At 36.4% G+C, this 19,085-nt stretch overlaps 1 protein-coding gene across 1 annotated transcript; it reads right to left on the reverse strand.

Annotated features, from left to right (window-relative positions):
• Positions 1 to 15,047: 15,047 nt before the first annotated feature.
• LOC132043899 (F-box protein At2g15640-like) lies at positions 15,048 to 15,985 on the reverse strand. Its single transcript, XM_059434354.1, has one exon. It carries the CDS (start codon positions 15,849 to 15,851, stop codon positions 15,048 to 15,050), a length of 804 nt encoding a protein of 267 aa, XP_059290337.1. The 5' UTR covers positions 15,852 to 15,985.
• Between the last annotated feature and the right edge of the window lie 3,100 nt (positions 15,986 to 19,085).

Raw genomic sequence — 19,085 nt, forward strand, 5'->3', positions numbered from 1 at the left:
GTTAAACTTATTTTTTTTTTAAAATTGTTGTGTATAAGTTTAGTTCTTCCTTACGTACACATCTTGTCATTGGGCTCGTCGGCACGGCCCAACCATCTAGTATATATTATATATACTCCACCCTTTTTTGCATTTTGGATAGGATGTTAACTGACCTCTTGTTTGTAAAATAGATGCAGATTCAATTGAAATCAAGAAAATTCGTGGAAAAGCCAGAAAAAAGGTCTTGAGAATGGAAGTAATCTATGAAAAGAAGATGATACAAGAGATCCCAATTGGTAAAAGAAGGTCACCTATGGAAATTCCATCAGCAAAGCGCTATCAAACGAGTGGGGAATAATCCCTCGAAATTTTGTTTCTCTTCAAACAAGTGGAATGAACTCACAAGAGAGGAGAAAGCACAATGATTAGATATTGTATTTTTCAAGACAATCTCATTTTTGTCATAGGAGATATTAGTTCGTCATAAATTGACTACATTTGTGACAAAACATAGTCGTTGTTCCTAAATTGCCTTCTGATCAATAATATAGTTCATTTTTTTGACTACAATTTCAATTTGTATTTTATCACAATTACTATTGTCACTGATCATGATAATTTATAGTGACAATTTTGTTTTGTCTGTCGTAAACAATATTTTTAGTGATTTACATGGTAGGTTTTAACTACAAATTTATAAGTCATTTTTGTAAAAGCAAAGTTGTCACTAATTTATAAATTTAGGGAGGAAATGTGTTTTCGTATATAAAAGGTCGTCTTTAGTGACGACATTACTATTATTCAACTACGAAATACATATAACTTCAGAGACAATTGATGTCGTCACTAATTAAACTAAAACTTTAGTGACAAAGTGATTTCGTCGACATTAATAGCCCTTTTAGTGACGAAATACACTATCAACTACAAATTTTTGTACTTTCTTTGACAAATGAGTTCGTCATAAATAATATGTATTTGGGGACGAAACAATATTTCGTAGTCAATATGTCTATATCTAGCGACGAAACACTAAGTTGTCTCTGTATACATTTAGCGACCCGCATTTAGGGACGAATGATTGACGATTTTCTTTTCGTCACTAAAGATTTTTAGTGACGAAATATAATGTTTAAGTGACAAAATAATTCGTCGCCGGTAATCAAATTTGTTGTAGTGATTGGCTGGCATGAAAACATGAGTTCTAAGCTTTTATAAGATACAAACACGTGTAAACATGGACATCAACATGAGATCTGAATGTCAAAAACATGATTGTTACAACATGAGGGTTGAATACTGAGCGCAGGTAGGATCTGAACACTTAAAGACTTGATCATAGATGTTCATGTGTTAGCCCCGATAGACATACGAGATAAGAGTACGACGGCTCTGAATGTAAGTTCAACTCCGTGCGAATGAGATAGAGTTGAGTCATATACTAGGAATATGATTCTAACATTGGTATTCATAAAGCTCTAGCGTAGGCATGACATGATACATCAAATCGAGTAGAATACTTTTGAGATAAGTACCATAGAATACGTAGGGATCTCGCACTATGAACTTGGAACATGCCTTACTTCGAACCTTACCTTGTTCGCTCGAAACATAGATATGAATATCTTGGCTTACCTCGCTTATTATTGTAAGCGGATCATTAAGTGAGAAAAGGGATCATTCATACGTATCGGACACTTCATCTTCGAAGATAGACGTGGCATGGGTGCATTAGGCGAAGAACATAACATGGAACATGTATACATGGAAATGGGACTACTATGGCATAAGACATGAATACATGAGTAGCATGGCATGGGGCATGAGAGACACGACGTTTACATAAATACTTCAAGCTCTTACCACGACATTTTTGGATATTAGGTCATGAATATTGAAGCTTGAATAAGACATAAGTGTGACTTACATGGAGTATAAGTTGTAGGCTTCACTCTTGAGTACTTAGAGACATAGGGATGGATAAGATATCACTTTTGGAACTTAGCTATACTTACAGAATGGGACATGGTTCATCATAGTTTACTCTTAATACTTTAACTCGACACTCTCATTATAAAATGAGGCTCATGAAGGAAAGGACCATAGGCATGAATGCTTCGTTCGTCAAGCACTTAAGGCATAAGTAGAAAGTCACCTTGAACTTAAACAGGGCATAGGTACTTCAAAAAAGAAAATGGCATTCTTTGTGCCAAGCTACGAGCTGCTTTAAAACAGTAGCCAGAGGAACATAAGCATGAGTTACGTAGAATCGTGGGTAGGACATCCATCTTGACTTACGCTTATCATTACCTACCAACCCCACTATTATGTTATTTCTATATGTGGATGCTCAAAGAAGTCGGTCGTGGGAACGAGTACGTGAGAACTTAGGTAGCATATCTTTGGAGTTGAAATAAATCATTTACCTAAGGCATTTTCCCTTGTTCGAGACCGGAGTGGGCATTCCGTAGGATTCTTAGTCTTTAAACTATTGTGTTACCTTCTCCTCAATCATTATCAAAATCAATATCATATTCAGAAAGCACTTAGAAGCTAGAACGTGGTCATGGGTATAAAAGCACGATACATACATGAGACATAAATGCAGTCTTTAACCTTGGACATGAGTACAACCTGATGTGAGAAACATGAAAGAACATTCCCTCGCATAGCTTACTATCGTATGGAGACTTAATTCTTGTATCTTAAACATGGAGTGTAAAGCTTTAACAAGGGCATAATATAGGTATGCTTTGCATGTGTAGAGTATGTTTGGGCATTGGTACTACATAGTGCATGAATTATTTTAAAATTGGAAACGTTACACTCTTAAACGTTTTATTCGCCCTAAAACTTGATCTCAACGACATGACAAAGACGAATTCCACACACTTTATCTTAGCTACATGAAACTGTGATCCTTTGACATAATCTCCTTAACACCTATCAACTTACAAAACACATAGTTTATATCGGCACCTCATCGCACGATCTCCCCTTAGTTCAAAAGGCCGACGTTTAAAGCCGTGGATCCCTTGAATTAGCGATAAGTGGTCATCACAAGTGATTCTGCTAAGTTCCTCTAACATACTGATGACTCATTTTTTCGGCTTACTTCAAGCAAGTCTTACTTACTGGGAAAATTGGATTACTTAAATGAACGGGTTTCTAATGTACATAACTGGTATAACTTGGCTTTGTCAGTCTTGGGGAAAACTCTTTTCTCATAATTCTTAAAAACTCTTTAACTCCGTAGCTTGATCTCTTACTGCTTAGATGGTTTTCTTCTTTCACCCATGTCTACACCTCGAATTTAACTTAAACCCTCTGGGTTCTAACACGCCTTCAGTGTATTGACGATTTACCTTAGTAGTGCTAACTTGACTAAGTAACTCAAATCGTACTTCTACTAACTGCTTTGAAAATTTCTAATTCACGTATCTACTCAAACTTACTTACTAAGCTTTTGTTAACCACTTGCTAGCATCATATTCTCTAATTCTTCTCGGGTACTAAAGTGAAGCATAAGGTTATTTAACTTTTTCTCCTTATCGACTCTATTCTCGGGGTTGTATACTATCTTTCGAACTATAGACATGGATCATACTTAGGGAAATTTCATCTATCTCAAATAAGGAATTGGAACAACTAACCCCAAACTCCCATACACTTCCAAAATTATATCGTACTATACACATCAGGGATAAATACTTAATCACATAACCTAAGAGGGAATTGTCATATCTTTTATCTCATAGTAATATTTGCTTCTTGTAGAAACTTACTAACGTCATACTCTCTAGGTACGATTTGAATAAGCTTAAATAATCTAAAACTAACCTACAAAAAAAAATTCAATATCGTCTGTCATGGTTTTCTTATCGCATCGTCCCTTCCTAGTCATATACATATATATATATATATATATATATAAATATATATATATATATATCCTTAAAAAAAGTCGAGACTTTTTAGTATTACGAGTTGTTGGCTCTTGGGCTATTTCTGCTTAAAACTACCATGGACAATTTATGCACTTTAGTTAACTTCTAACATGTTACCTTGTAGGGTCTTAAATACGAACTATAACGACACAATAACCACATAAGACATAATAGATATAGGGCATAATATCTCATATGTGACAAGGAGGGAAAATTATTGGCATACTATGACACGTGTGACGGCACATGAAGTCCTGGTGATCTGCCATATCATGATAACGTGCTTGATCCCCACTTAATCCTAATACTTTATCCTATCGGTGCCTTGCCGCTAGTGCAAGTACTACGAGAACGAACGGTGTTATTGAATTGGCTATGCAGTGCGGGGGAACGAATTGCACCACCGCTCCTTAGTGTTACTATTGTACCAGTGAAGGGCATTCTCTTTGCGTGGCCTTGGAGACCACAATTATAACACACATCCGAACCCATCCCACACACTCCCTGCATGTCTTTTTCACACGTCTGCGCAAATGGGGTGCGAAAAACCTTTTTGTTATCTGTTTCACTTGTGGGCAATCTTTTCGGATAGTGACCGCCGAGCCACGCCCAAAACATCATGGGTGCGTAGCGGGCACACCCCTTGATGTCTCTTATTACACTTGCAACAAATAGGATTATGAAAACCCTCTTCCTCACATTGGCACATTTAGCCGGGACATTAGTGGTACTTGAAGCAGGTTCTGATGACCTACAGTCGCAGAATTGAAAAATTAGAACTCTCGGAGTACGAGAGTTCGTCCTCGGGGTCGCATCAATGGTAGCCCTCGGACCCGAAGTTGCCTTCCTCTTAGTAGGCATTTTCTCGAATGAATGCAATGCGCACGAGTCGAATAACTCACGACAACTCTATCCGAAAGCAACACATCAATAATGATTAGTTTACATCTTTCTCATCCACCGAGATGAGGCGTATTTGGCAGAACGGGGAACAACACACGAGTTCGAGTGCTATTGCACGATCTAGTTGAGAAAGAAGTGAGACAATCTTAAATGTCTTGGTGGTCAATTGTTTATATGTGTGCGCGCACACACATATAAAAGTGACCCCCGTTGAACACGTTTCATAGACTCCCTAAGACACTTGAACCTAGACTCGATACCAAGCTTTGTCACGCCCGAACCACGGCACAGGCGAAACACGGCACTCGGTGCCTTACTGCATGTGACCGAGCGAACCATATGGCTTGATGAATCATCATGAGGCATAACATGAGCGGAATATAACGTGAATGCATGATGAGCCTTTATAAAACGTAGTAAGTCATAATACTTAATAAAAATACTTGTTTAAACATGAGTGCGGAAATAACATGAATGAGCCAAAATGGCTATACGACTCCGAATGTCTGACATAACATAATCGACTTGTCTAGTCTATGAAACCTCTATCATGAGTCCGACCGGAAAACATCTTTGCGGGACAAGGCCCCGGATACCTTAGATGCGTAACTAATCATAAAACAAAAGTTGACTAAACCGAATGAGATGGGGCTCGCAATAGGCGATACGAATGTCTTGTCCTACGACGATGTCGTCTGTGTATCGATTACTGCGTCGTGAAATGCGGAACCGGTTTGGACAAATAAAAGGGGACGTCAAAGCACATTGAATATCGGTATGTAAAATCGAATGAAATAACATGGGACATGGAATAACATGATAACCGAAAGCGAAAACACGGGCATGAATATGAGTATGAGCATGAATATATATATATATATATATATATATATATATATATATATATATATATATATATATATATATATATAACATACGTAAAACATGATAAGTAGGAGAGCATTTCATAAACCGACACGTGATATCACCACGTGGGTACGTGGGAGTCGGTCCCTACGCCGCGACCCGTGAGCCCCCATCGATTGCCGGGGTATAAGATGGTATCGTGCACGATGGATCCATTCGGTGTAAAATTAAGGTATCGTCGGGACATGGGTGGAGGGATCCTTGTCTACGGTGACTACGTAGTTTCGGCTATCTCGAGCCTTCTCAGAATTTGTGCAACTCCAAAACATGAACATAATATAGTTGGCTAAGAAGTCTATGATTTTCGTGAATTAACTTGTACTTGTCTTGTAATCATGATTTCACGAAATAACTGTTAACATGGTTTCATGAAATAAATTGTATTTAGTATGTATGTATCTTGTATCATAACATGAAAGTAATTATATAATACGGTTAGATGAAAACTTGTAGATATGTAGGATATTTGAAATAATATCTTATTTAAAAACATGCATGCAAGAACCATGGAATACAAGATATGGGTTTTCATGGATTACGGACGGATTCTCAATAATCATAAAGAAATATTAAGAATTCAATGATGGAATTGTAACAATTCATACATAATATAATCATGGACATGGACCTAGAGTTATCATGAACATGGTATAGAAACCCTAGTTTTAGTAGAGAATCATAATTTATGGGTTATGAGGCGTGGGGGAAGAAACAATGATGTTCCCACACGTAGATAGTAACTCTACATACCTTAGTAATGCTCCAAAACTTGAATTAAAAACTTGAGCTTTGAAGATTTCAAAATCTTGAATTCTTGAACCTTGAGATGGGTTTTCTTGAAAACCCTAGTTTTAGAATGATGATTTCTTGTTTAGATTACAAGGATATATATTAGAATTGACTTGGAATAATTAGAGTAGGCTTACCTTGGTGTTCTTGATGATGGGAGAGAATAGAAGGTCGTTCTAGGCTTGGGGGTGTGAAGAATGAAGTAAAAAACCTTAAAACGAAGTTTTATAATTCTTTATCGGACCATTTTACGCCTATTTTACGTCCCATAAAAGTTTTACGGACCGTATGTCTTACCGTACATTCGTTCCAGTGATTTGGGCTTTACGGGCCAATTTTACGGTCTGAATATACGGCCGTATAATTTTCACGGCCGTATATTCCACGTATATCTGAGAACACTGTTTTAGTAAAATGGGCATAACTTTTTGTACAGATGTCCGTTTGACCTCCATAATATACCGTTGGAAGGTATTTCCAAAGATCTACAACTTTCAAGAAGGAAATTTCCCAAATTCCTTACAGATTTTTCCGTATACTCATTTTAATTGAGACGTGGTGCAAACTCACTTGAAAACACGCTCCGTAGGGTAGCTTCCAACTTTTCTTTGCTCAAGGACTCTTCTCATGTCTTGATTGGGTTTCAAACTCCATTTATACGCTACCCAAATTGGGTTCATTATACCCCTGTCTTATGAGTCAAATCTTAGCCCGAATGCACGAGGTGTTACACCTTATCACTATCATTAAAATCTCCAGAATACAATCGGAGATATTATTACGTCCTCGACACATACATATCACACATTCATTCAAGTCCCTGAAGACAACCAGAGACAACATTTGAACACACGGTCTCATTATAAGCCACACGGCTTCATCCTCGCTCTCACACTCATATTTATTATCATTTTACATTCTTTATAAGTTTTACATTTTCAACTTTATCCCAAACTTTATTACTGATTTTGACATGAATTTCAGTTTTGACGATGAAAAATACAATCTACATACAGAGACACAGCACAAGGTGGAACTTTATCTTACGCGATGAACTGGGCAAATTTGTGAAGAGGAATATCAAACTCACAAGCAAAGGTCACGGATGCACTCTCGAACTCAATTCCGCCTACGTCCACAAACACGTGCTACGTAGGTTAATTTCTCTTTCATATACACCGCTAAAATTCTACTTAATCAACTCCTCTCATAATCTTGTAAGCCTTTTCTATATCCCAGTCTCACCATAATTCAATACTAGGGCAAAAAACGTAGCATCAGGATCGACCCGCTTCTTTCAAACCGCATATAACTTGATTCTCATATAACCGGAGATATGTAGGCAACTCGAGATCGTCGTCCATAATCCTTTCCACTCCATAATATTCTCCACCAATTCTCCTAACCCTTATTTCCTCAAGTTCGTTCGAGTTCGTATTTGTTGGTTGGAACAAAATTGGCTACTACGTCAACTTGGCCTCAAAACTCTTCTCGTCTCGGTCGAAGAGGCATCGTTGACACCCAATTTTATCCCTCCTTATTTCAATTTATTTCACAGGAGCTTCTAAATTTATCGACGAGCTAAACACTTTATTTTCACTATTCTACTATTAACATTACTAGCATTACTTTATCACAACTTTCAAAAATGGTCCGTTGTCATCTCATTTTAGGATGTGTACTTGTTAAATTAATTTTACTTTATTAAATTCTTTACTTTCTACATACTAATTATTAATCGTCTTTATATAGTATATATTGTACTAGTTATTAAATTAGAAGCCCAAAAAATAATTAATATGGGAGAGGAATTTCAGCCAAATAACAGCCCAATCACCCTTTAACAACTTACCCAACAAATCAGCCCACTACCTAATATTACCCGGTCCAGCCCAAACCTTCCAATACCCATTTTGACCCGACCGGCCCATTTACTTGGCATCGTTTGAACCCAAAACGAACCCTAAACAAAAAAATAAGAACACGAGCGCGACCTTCTCTTTCTCTTCTTTCTCTCTCTCGCTCAATCTCTCTCTCCTCCTCATCCATTTGGGCGAAAATCGGTCCCTTTCAACCATGGCGGGTTTGTCACCCCATTTTTGGATTAAAGCCGACCACACACGCCTCTTTCCCTTTCCTTCTTCCTCGGACTTTGAACGATTCGAAAAGGGTTTGGGTTTTTGTCTTCTGCTATTTTACTCGTTTGCTTTCTAAAACGATTTTAATGGTTTTTGTCCATTTACGAAAGAAATCTTTTATTTATCGGCCTTTTTGATTCTCCAAGTACAAGTTTTAAATGATTTTTTCCCATCTTCTTGGTCTCGATTAAGGTCGGAACGAACCTCAACGTTCGATTTTTAGGGGAAATGAATTTGATTTCAAATCCCGCCCATTTTCGAATCGAAAAAAAAAACCTAGTCATATCTATTATAAAGAAGGCTTTAAGTCCTCAGCCGAAAGATGGCTTTTGGGGGGGTCCGTAGCATACCCTAAATTTCGTTCTACTTTGATTTGTTCTTTAGCATTTTTTATAGAAGAATTTCTGGGTTTGGAGTTCTTTTTTAGCAGTTCGCATTTTCTAAAAAAAAAACAACACTGATTAGTTTCTTTTCAATATACGGACCCCTCTTGAATTATTCACATCGCTATCACTATATCTGAAAACACCCATTTGGAGTGTTAAATTATTCATTTTTTACAAATTCGGCTTTTACTTTGGAGTCGAAGTAGATTCGACCCGACGCCCCATTTCACTGTACACAAAACAGGTCAGAAATCCTCCTTCTCTCTTTGCCTTTAATTATGTTCTATGCAGCCTTATGTAGTTAAATTAGTTCATTATTGTTGTCTATTTGATTTGGTATGATGATTAGTTACTTTACTAAGTATGTTTACTAGTTTAGTTTGTTCTAGATATGAGAGTTATATTATGTTTAGATAAATTTGCCTTAATAGGGTCGTATCTATTAGCTTAGTTGGTTGTTAAACATGTTGGTTATAATCAGATTGAATAATGCCCCCTATCGTGTTTAATAGTTAAATCTGTTTGGTGCCTAGATTAGCTTAGTTCAGTAAGTCTTGTATGATCATTTTATCCAGTTAAGCATGATTATGTATTAATTAGCCCAGTTTGTTTAGAATACTTATGTGTTGGTTTGCTTAGCATGTTTACTTGGTGGCTTAGATTAGTTATGTTCCAGTCAAACATGCTTATATGTTGGTTTTTCTTATTGCTGAGTCTCTGGACTATGTCCAAATATCTGATGTTTGGTTAGACCCGTTGCTTGTTTGGGATTTGATCAGTAGTAACGTGGTAAATTTGTTCGGCATGATGTTGTGTCACTTCGTATGTTTGTCCAGCATGTATATCTTTTCGAAATTAAGTCTTGTTGCTATTTTGGAACCTTATTTTGTTGGTTATGTTTCTTGTTTTTCTATATGATATGGGTAATTAATTCTTATTCTTGCTCCCACCATGATTGAGTGTATACTCCACGAACAAAGGTTGGCTACTTTAATTTCCTTTGGTTGTATTTTGTACCTATATGTGAAACTTGAGAAAATTTGGCCATTTACACATCGTACGTATATCATTGCCTCACGGTTGTTTGTTCCTTTTCCTTCTCCCATACAAAGCATATTTGAGTTCTATACTTCCTTAACGAGTTATGATATTTTGTATCAGGTATCTAGATTCGTACTAATCTCTTTTCTTTTGTTTTGTGCATGACATCTCGCGTACGAGTCCAGGGACTCGTCGTCTCCGCGTCGATGTTGGGCCTAAAGCCCAGCCAGTATCTTCTCGTGTCGCCTCGTGTAGCTTTGCGAGAAAAAGAAAAAAAAAAAAAATTGATGGCCAAGCGTAACGATGTGATGTGAGACTGACGGCCCGGCTTAAAATGGGCCAAGCCCATTTGAACTCCTTTACATTTCCACCATTCTATCAACTTTGTCTATTTGATTGTTGGACTAACGCTTCATTTATTTTGTTCTAATCAGCTTAGATGAAGTGTAGGAGAATTAATATGGATAGTTTAGAAATAACGGGTAGTTGATTTAAAAGAAAAACTAACAATTAGTTCCATAGGTCTCATTTCCCTTTTTATGTTAAAATTAGTTGTGGCATCTATAATACTTTTTAGAGTAATTAATTTCCAAATAGCGTGACTATATATTTTGAGCTAAAAGAATCAAGCGTCACAAATTTTGCACTAACGTCAGCTTATTTTGAGAAAAAAAAAACGTACCAGTTTCCATAAACCACGTTCACTTTAGCTTCCTCCTAACATTTGAAACACACATCCCGTTTCTTTTAGTTTATTTATAATTAAACTCTTTTATGTAAACTACTATTTTTCTACAAGTCCTATTTTAAATAGCATTACTATATATCTATCTACAACTTTAACAATTTTTATAAAGATATTTTCTTAAAACACTATAAAATATTACATCACATTCTTAGCCTAATTAAATTTTAGTCCGGTCGGATTAACCATTATTAATGGAACTTAAGGATGCCTTCCCTACAGGTTAGTTGAACATACCTAGAATCACACAGGTTTAAATGAACATTAAAAATAGAGTTGACTTTAGATAAATAACTTTAATAAACCTTGGGTGTCCCCTAATTATATAAATAATTAGGTGGCGATTCTTAACTTTTGAATAATCCTGGAATTACCCCGATGTTATAAACTATTTTGACCCCGGTTAAAATAGGGTGAAACAATTCTCGCTCGAGAATCACGCTTGCAGGTCTTTACAAAAGTCCTTTATCGTCCCTCTGAGGAGTAAAAAGTCTATCTATGTTAGCCACGAAACTACGATAGGTTGCAGTTCTCACTCTGCGGGAAACTCGGGTGGTTACCACCGTCCCAAAGTTTTGCGAAATCAACGGTCTGCAACCTCACTCCTTCGTTTCGTCCACCGAAACCACAACCTCCGTACACGTACGTCATATCCCAAGAAGTTCGACCCCGTGTGCCTATTGAAGTCTCCCGATGAATAACTACCTGGATTGGGCGGTATACACTCACGTCATCCGTCAATCCTACCAAAAATGTTTTCTCCTGCGCCCAAGCCCGGCTGCGGCGCGTAAGCACTAATAATGTGCAAATAAACCCTGCAACACGACCGGTTATTGTCATCAACCTATCCTTTGACCTCTTAACCTTTACCGCCACGATCGCTTAAGCCATTATCTGCAAAATGCACTGCCATTTCCTGTCGTCGACCTGCAGGAACCGTATCTTATACTCGTCCACATCTTTACCTGGATCCTACCCATTTAGTCTCCTGGACCGACGTGCGTATTAATCACCATATTGCTTAAGAATCCTAACTATTTCGATGGACTTCCCGTTGGAAGTCCTAATATTCCAAGACCACTCGCAGGACTAGAGACTCCCTTAACCCACCTACCCAACCCTACTTCGTCGACAACATGACCCTAGTACCTTAGTACCCTTAAACTGGTAAGTAAATGATCTAAGAATATCGTAGACATAGGAAGCAATCATGGTAGTATTAAACCATCAGTAGTTCATTATAGTTCTTTAAAGTTCTCCTGGTGTCTGAGTTGGTAAGGACAACAGGTTCTTTCTTTTTTTTTTGGGCTACACATAATAGCACTATTGAGTAATGGAAAACATTTATTGGAATCTGTGACTTTGTCTAGTGATAGCTAAGTTTAAGTTTTGGATGAGGTTCTTGTGCTATTGGAGGGATGATGTGCTCAACTAGGAATGCTAGCATAGTAGAAAGTCATTGCTTCTCTTGGAAGCTCATCATATTTTCAAGAAGAAGTGCAAATTCTGAAGGAATTTCTGTCTTATGTGGAAGCTAGAAATTCCTTAGTTTTAGCTGGCCTGAAAGAGTTCTCTCTATCTATGGCAAATGAGCTTCACATACTGTCTTTCTAATTTTTAATAATTCATTTGCTTTTGATCAGGTTACTGACCTCATTAAACAAGCGCTGTACGGATAAAAGTGCTGGTTTTCATCTTTCACAGGCCAATATCTCATTGTAAATTGATCTTTGGAATTCAAGTAGGCAAAGAGAGGATGACCTCAGGGCCATCTGTTTATAAGGTGTGAACCTTACCGGAGAAGCAAATTATGTTTCAGACGACACTCTGCATTCAATGCCATGAGAATATTTTTGTTGTGAACCTATTTATATCTTCCATTCAGGATAATCAAATTCCTAGATTATCATTGTTCGACTCATAAATAAACAGATAGCATGCGTCCCAGACCTGCCTCTGATGAATGCCCCAACACGACTGATACATGCTCTGGATCATTATGAGGAGTTTAATTATGATACGAGGAGGCATAATTAACATTTCAAGTGCTTACTCTCACGCGTGAGTAATTTTATATGTTTAGACGTTGGAATTTTTAAGTGGTCTATCATTTTTGGTTGTCCACTTCTGGCATTTTCTGACATTGGCGGATAATCTTGGTACCTGTTGCTTTGATGTGGTAAAACTCTGTTGTTTTGAGGTACTGTTCTGTCATAGCGGAAGAAACATGGTGATACCTTCAGCATCTGATGGGTGCTTATTCTTTTTCAAAAATAAAAAGTAATAAATTAACGCTTGTCACTCTCATCATTGTATTGTCCTTTTTTAAAAAGTGTTGTTGGTTTTACATAATTAGCCCTTAGCTAGCTAAAAATACTCAATGTTCTCGTCTTTATACTTGAAAATGAGACACGTGAAGCATTTGTCAGTAAAATCTTAATTGAAAACGGTAAGATCTATATTTCTTTATATCTTACAACATTTATTTGCATCTCATGTATTCATCGTTGCTTATGTTACATATGAAGTAAAGAAGAGAGCCTAAGTACTGCAATAGTATAGGACTTCTTACATTTGTCTTTGTCAAGTCATCTATCAGGTTACTGAATTCATTGACAAAAGCGCTAAAAAGTAGTGGTCTTTATCTTTCAGGGGTCAACTATCTCAGTTCAAATTATATAATATTGAGAAGCAAGCAAACTCAGGGCCCTCTAAGGTATGGAGCTTTTCCTTACTTCAATTCATATGAGAAGTAAATTATGTTTGACACGAACATCTGCAGTAAATTTACAAATTTTTTTGTTTTGTTTTGCACCCATCTTCCTTTTAGGATAATGAAATTAGAAAAGGTAGTAAATAGTCACTGAATCATGGGAGTTGATGCAAATAGTCATGAACTAACACGGTTAGTCGGATTTGATCTTATTTTGCTAACTTTAAAAACTTATCAATTTGGTATAAGATCTATTTTTTTATACAAACAGCAGACAAACTCATAAACCTTCATGAGTTTGTGAGACCGCTCGGTTTTTTAAAATGACATCATCGGTTTTTAATTTTTTTTTTTTTTTTAACAAAACTGATCTCTTTGAATTCGGTTTTAGTCGATTTTAGCAATATGATCCCGATTCTGCTACTTAAACTAGAGAGATCTTGAGGAAAAAAGTTGAGATTAGATAACGAACTTGAGGAAAAAAGCGGAGAGAGAAATATGGTCGAAAAATGGTTTAACGATTAATCTCTTGATGGTTTTGAGTTTGTCTGTTGTTTGTATAAAAAAATAGTGGAGACCAAATTTGATAAGTTTTTGAATAGTTAAAGGACTAAATCCGGTAAGTGTATAGTTCGAGGGGCCCAATTTTAGGCCTACTCCATAGTTCGAGGGGTATTTATGGTCTTTTCTCATGAAATTCCTATACTATCATTTAGCAACTCATAAAATTCTTTCCTCTACCCTTTGGTAATGGTGCACTTCATGGACGCAAAGAACAATGAAGAGTTAAACAAGCTCAAAAGCAGGCTATACCACGTCAAATCAAGTAAGTTTTGCCGTCGCCTACCTTCAGGTTTACATGTGAGTCCTTTTTATGGCATTCTTATGGAATCCATATCCTTCCGACTTCTTTCTTTTCCATTTACTCTTTTTTTTTTCTTTTTTTTTTTTTTGTTTTTTCCGTCAAGTTATTAGAAATAAAATATGAGATGTTCTATTTCTTCTGGGGCTAACAATTCGTATATTGAACCACATGTGCTGCTATGTTATGCTATAAATTTCTCGTTGATATATCTTGCTATACAAGTATGCTTAGACAGTATTTAATCTGATGTATATCAATGCAGAACAGCAGCTGATGAAACTGATAAGAATGCACAATCCATAAAGTGGTAGACATATGTTTACAACTTCTTGAATAAAAGAAAAAACTAAATACCTTTTCAAAATAAAGACGCTAATGGGATAATGTTCTCGACAAAACTGCTTACGGATCTTAAGATAAAGGGATCAGGGAAAACCAAAGAAGTTGGGGCACCAATAATGCTAGCTGTTGCTAAAACAGCGTTTCCCCACTTTGTCATGTCAATCCTCTCTGTTTCAAGCAAGGCAACTTTCTCTGAACTGGGATAATTAGAGTTGTTCACAAATGTCGTAAAAACCTTGTTAAGGTCATCGTATAGCATATTGACATCTTCACTTCTCCTGCCGCAATGGATAACCAGTTTTTGATAATGCAGTTTGCATTATATTCAGGCTGAAAATACTGTGTTGTATGTGTGGAAGATTCCCAAACTCCTCCTCTCTAAAATTGAAGTAGGTGACAGGTTTGTAAATTGGATAAAGAACCCCATCGAGGAAAATACATCCCTCAGGCCTAACACAGAAGAAATTAGGCGGCATAATGATTTTTCTCCAAGAATTGATTCCTAGAGTTAGAATCCTACTCTTAATCCGCGGTATTCCCTTATTTCTTTTCACGAAAACATGGAGCAACTTGTATTTTTCCGTTACCATATCAAATCCCAGAAAGAATTCAGGGTATTTCTCGGGATTCACAGAGAATGGCAAAGCCTTTATCTCCCCCGTGGCGACATTGTACAAATAAGCTTGAGTATCTTTAAAGCTATACAAACAAACAAGGCCATTGCAATGATTTGAGCAGATACTCATCTCGTCATAGTTGAAATAATGATAAGGCCCTGTGAGTTCTAAAGAACATCCTTCTAATCGTCTTCGCTTTCTTGTAGGATACTTCTTGTAATGAGGACGAAACTTCCAGAAATGAGGTTCTACTTCTAGTTCAAACAAAAGGCGGGCTTGAGAACGAGCTTTGTGCAATTTTGCAAAGTTGGGATGTCCTATCAAGGTGTTCCAGGCTTTAGAAATACACTTGAATCGCATGAGAGACTTGGCAGGAAGCCTTGTTAGGATCTCCAATACTATGTCTTCAGAACAATGCTTCTCCATAATTATGTCTTCGGAATAATGCTTCTCCATTATTGTGCAGAAGGAGAAAGGTGAAATAAAATAAACCTTTGTACGTTAATTTTGCCACAAGTTATATAGCATACGTTTTCAGTATTTGGGTTGGGTTCTCATGAGGGATTTAGGGCAAGTTCTCCATACTTGTACTTTAACTTTTATAGCTAAAATTTAAGAAAAGAATATTAAAGACAATAGAATCCTAATTGTATTCTAATCAAATTAATTATTTCCTTTTGTGACGTAGAATTTATTCCCTTTTTACATAATCTATACCATATTAAAAGCTCGAAAAGTCTTAAAAATGTTAATTGAATTTTTTGGCCTTCGTTAAAAGGCTCAATTATAGACAGAATTGTCATTTACTATTAGCTCAACAATAGACAGAATTGTCATTTACTATTTTTCTCAAATTATTATTTACTTATATTCCTACTATTATCCACTTTGACGTTTTATTTAAAGAATTTCGATCAATCAACAAAAGGGAAAAAAAAAGATTCGTATAAATTTTATTACTTTTGATCCACATAAGGATTCTCATTCCTACAATTTTGTTTAAAACTTTGTTACCAAGAGAGTAATAAGCCATAAATAATATTTAATTATTCAAATGAATATTAGCATAAAAGATTCTGCTTGCATCGATTAAACATTTATTTACTCAAAGTATATGGGGTTTGCGCGGGGGCGCGCCCAGGGAGGGGGGGGTTGCTGGCTGCGGGAAGAGTTCTACTGCTAAAAGGAAAGGAAAGGACAGATTTTGCTACCTAAAAGGAATGTAAATTGATCAAATTTTTTCTTGCCGTAGACTTAGAGGACCTCTTGACTTCTTCCACTACCTAAAATTTAGGATTTCAATTAATTTGTTCAAATCCTTTTCTTACTAGAATTAAATAGTACAATTAAAAAACCTCATATGTTGGAAATCGAAAGTGGGTAGAATATGTACTACGGACAAACAAAGAACTGAAGAATGACTATTACGGAGCAGTTGATTTTTTTAATCTTTTTTTCCCGACTGGTTTAACTAATAAGGACTCTTTAATAAACAAAATTATCATTTACTATTTTCTTAATACTTGGTAATTCGAAATTAATGATTTTTTTGTTATTAAGTCTTTCCTTATTTCAACTAGGTAAGAAGATCTAATATTTTACACTCCTAACTCAATTACAATATTACCTTATACTAGTCTCTATAAACGTGATTTGCGCGTTATTCCCTGACAATCTCGCTCGTCGTAAAAATTATTAGGTAATAATAATAATGAACTCACGTAATATACTCATACGATATTATCAATACATAGTAGCATATTATCAACACATAGTAGCAATAGTTGTTAATAATAATAATAATGAAAATAATAATGAACTCACCTAATATACTCATATAATATTATCAACACATAGTAGTAGAGTTGTTAATATAATAATAATAATAATAATATATATATATACACTTACAAACAACAACTCAATAATTCACAAATCAAGAATCAATCAGAGAATGTGCCATGCAATGACATGAATAGCAATTCAAATGGAGTGCCACGAATGCAATCGTCTTGCTATGTAAATGTTATGAAATACGGTAGTCACCTCTCATGCTCCATTCTCGTACACACGTACTATGGCAATGCCTCGTAGTCATGACCCATGGGGGGACAAGACATGTACCACTCGTGCTCTCGTGGCAGTAAAACTTCGGAGGCTATCAATTACTCTCGATCTCCTAAGAAAGAACTGGAGTCTCTCAATCATATTCAATCTCAAGCCAAAGACCTCGGAGTCTCGATCACTCAATCTCCGGAAGACCTCGGAGTCTCTGTCACTCTCGATCTCGTGAAAACCTCGGGTCTCTCTGTCCTCTCGTCTACGGCAAAGACTTGGTCTCTCAATCACTCTCCCTCACCATTAGGACAACATAAAAGTAATATGGAAGATGTCATGTGATATCGGTCTCAACTATATCACCAATATGCAATAAACAAGTACAAGTTGTATTATTGTCCATGGCTCAATAATCAATATTACCCTTCCCTTTCATAAGGTGAGTGAGCTAGTATGTGATAAAGATACAACTAGGTGATAATTATATCAAATAGCACATAGAATATGGGATCATGCCTCGTAGAAATCAACCTCAATAATCACCCATGATCATAGGTTCCATAGATTCATACTAGGAAGTGCGATTCAATATTCGGTTTTCCATAGATTAACCTTCCTCTTCCATATGACCGGTGAGATAACAAGAGAGAAATTATATTAAGTACATGAAATCACAATACGGTGACAAGCTCACATAACAATATCGCAATAATGGCGACGCCCACGTAACGTGTCACAATAATGGCGATAAGCCCACGCGTAACGGTGACAATATCAACTAGATGGAATTTACCTCCCACACATGCTCGAAGACCTATCATGCTTTCCCCGTCAATCACTACTATCTACATACGTTTCTTCACTTAGCAGTCTAGACATAAAGTAAGCCGTAACCTACCTCAATGCCGAACGGTGTCACGAACTTTCACGTAAAGCTTTTCCTTACGAAGTGCTTCCCGAACGGACACGACCTATCAAATATATAATCTACGTTAGAATACGAATCCAAGAGCGCCCATATTGCCATACTTATATTCGAAACCCAAAAACGCACTCCAAAAAGTGGCCTTGGTCCCACAAGGGCAGATTTGGAATTTTATTGAAAAATAATTTCACTCATTATCTAAGGATCATATAATTCGCAAGATCTCCCTCTTAAATAATTCATAATCACAACAACTCCAAATTAGTTCCTAATCACAACAACGACACCAACAACCTTATGTACATCTAATCCATAAGAACATAGCACCATAACAATCCTCATAATTCCACAAAATCCAATTCATATCTCAATAATTTCATATAAACAACTACAGCTTTAAATATCAAGATTCCTTCACTCTTAACACATAATCAATGACAACAACAGCAATGTAATAAAATATGTTCCGACAAATCTAGCCATAAATATCTCAAGTACCCCTTCAAATAGTCCACAAACAGCCCATGAACCAACAACAACATTATATACGATTTACGGTATAATTTTCGTATTTTCTCGTCTCGTGATTTAGTCATGACTTCAGTGAATTTAAATATACTTAGAAGAGGATAATTCTTACCCTATGTGCCAAGAAACACTCTTCTTCCACATTACTTCACCTTGAATAAATTCCAAATTCAACAACA

This window comes from Lycium ferocissimum, unplaced genomic scaffold (assembly GCF_029784015.1).
Source record: "Lycium ferocissimum isolate CSIRO_LF1 unplaced genomic scaffold, AGI_CSIRO_Lferr_CH_V1 ctg29974, whole genome shotgun sequence".
Taxonomy (NCBI): domain Eukaryota; kingdom Viridiplantae; phylum Streptophyta; class Magnoliopsida; order Solanales; family Solanaceae; genus Lycium; species Lycium ferocissimum.

Excerpts from the sequence above, each read along its gene's own strand:
- LOC132043899 (XM_059434354.1), bottom strand. The coding sequence starts at position 15,851 with ATGGAGAAGCATTATTCCGAAGACATAATTATGGAGAAGCATTGTTCT.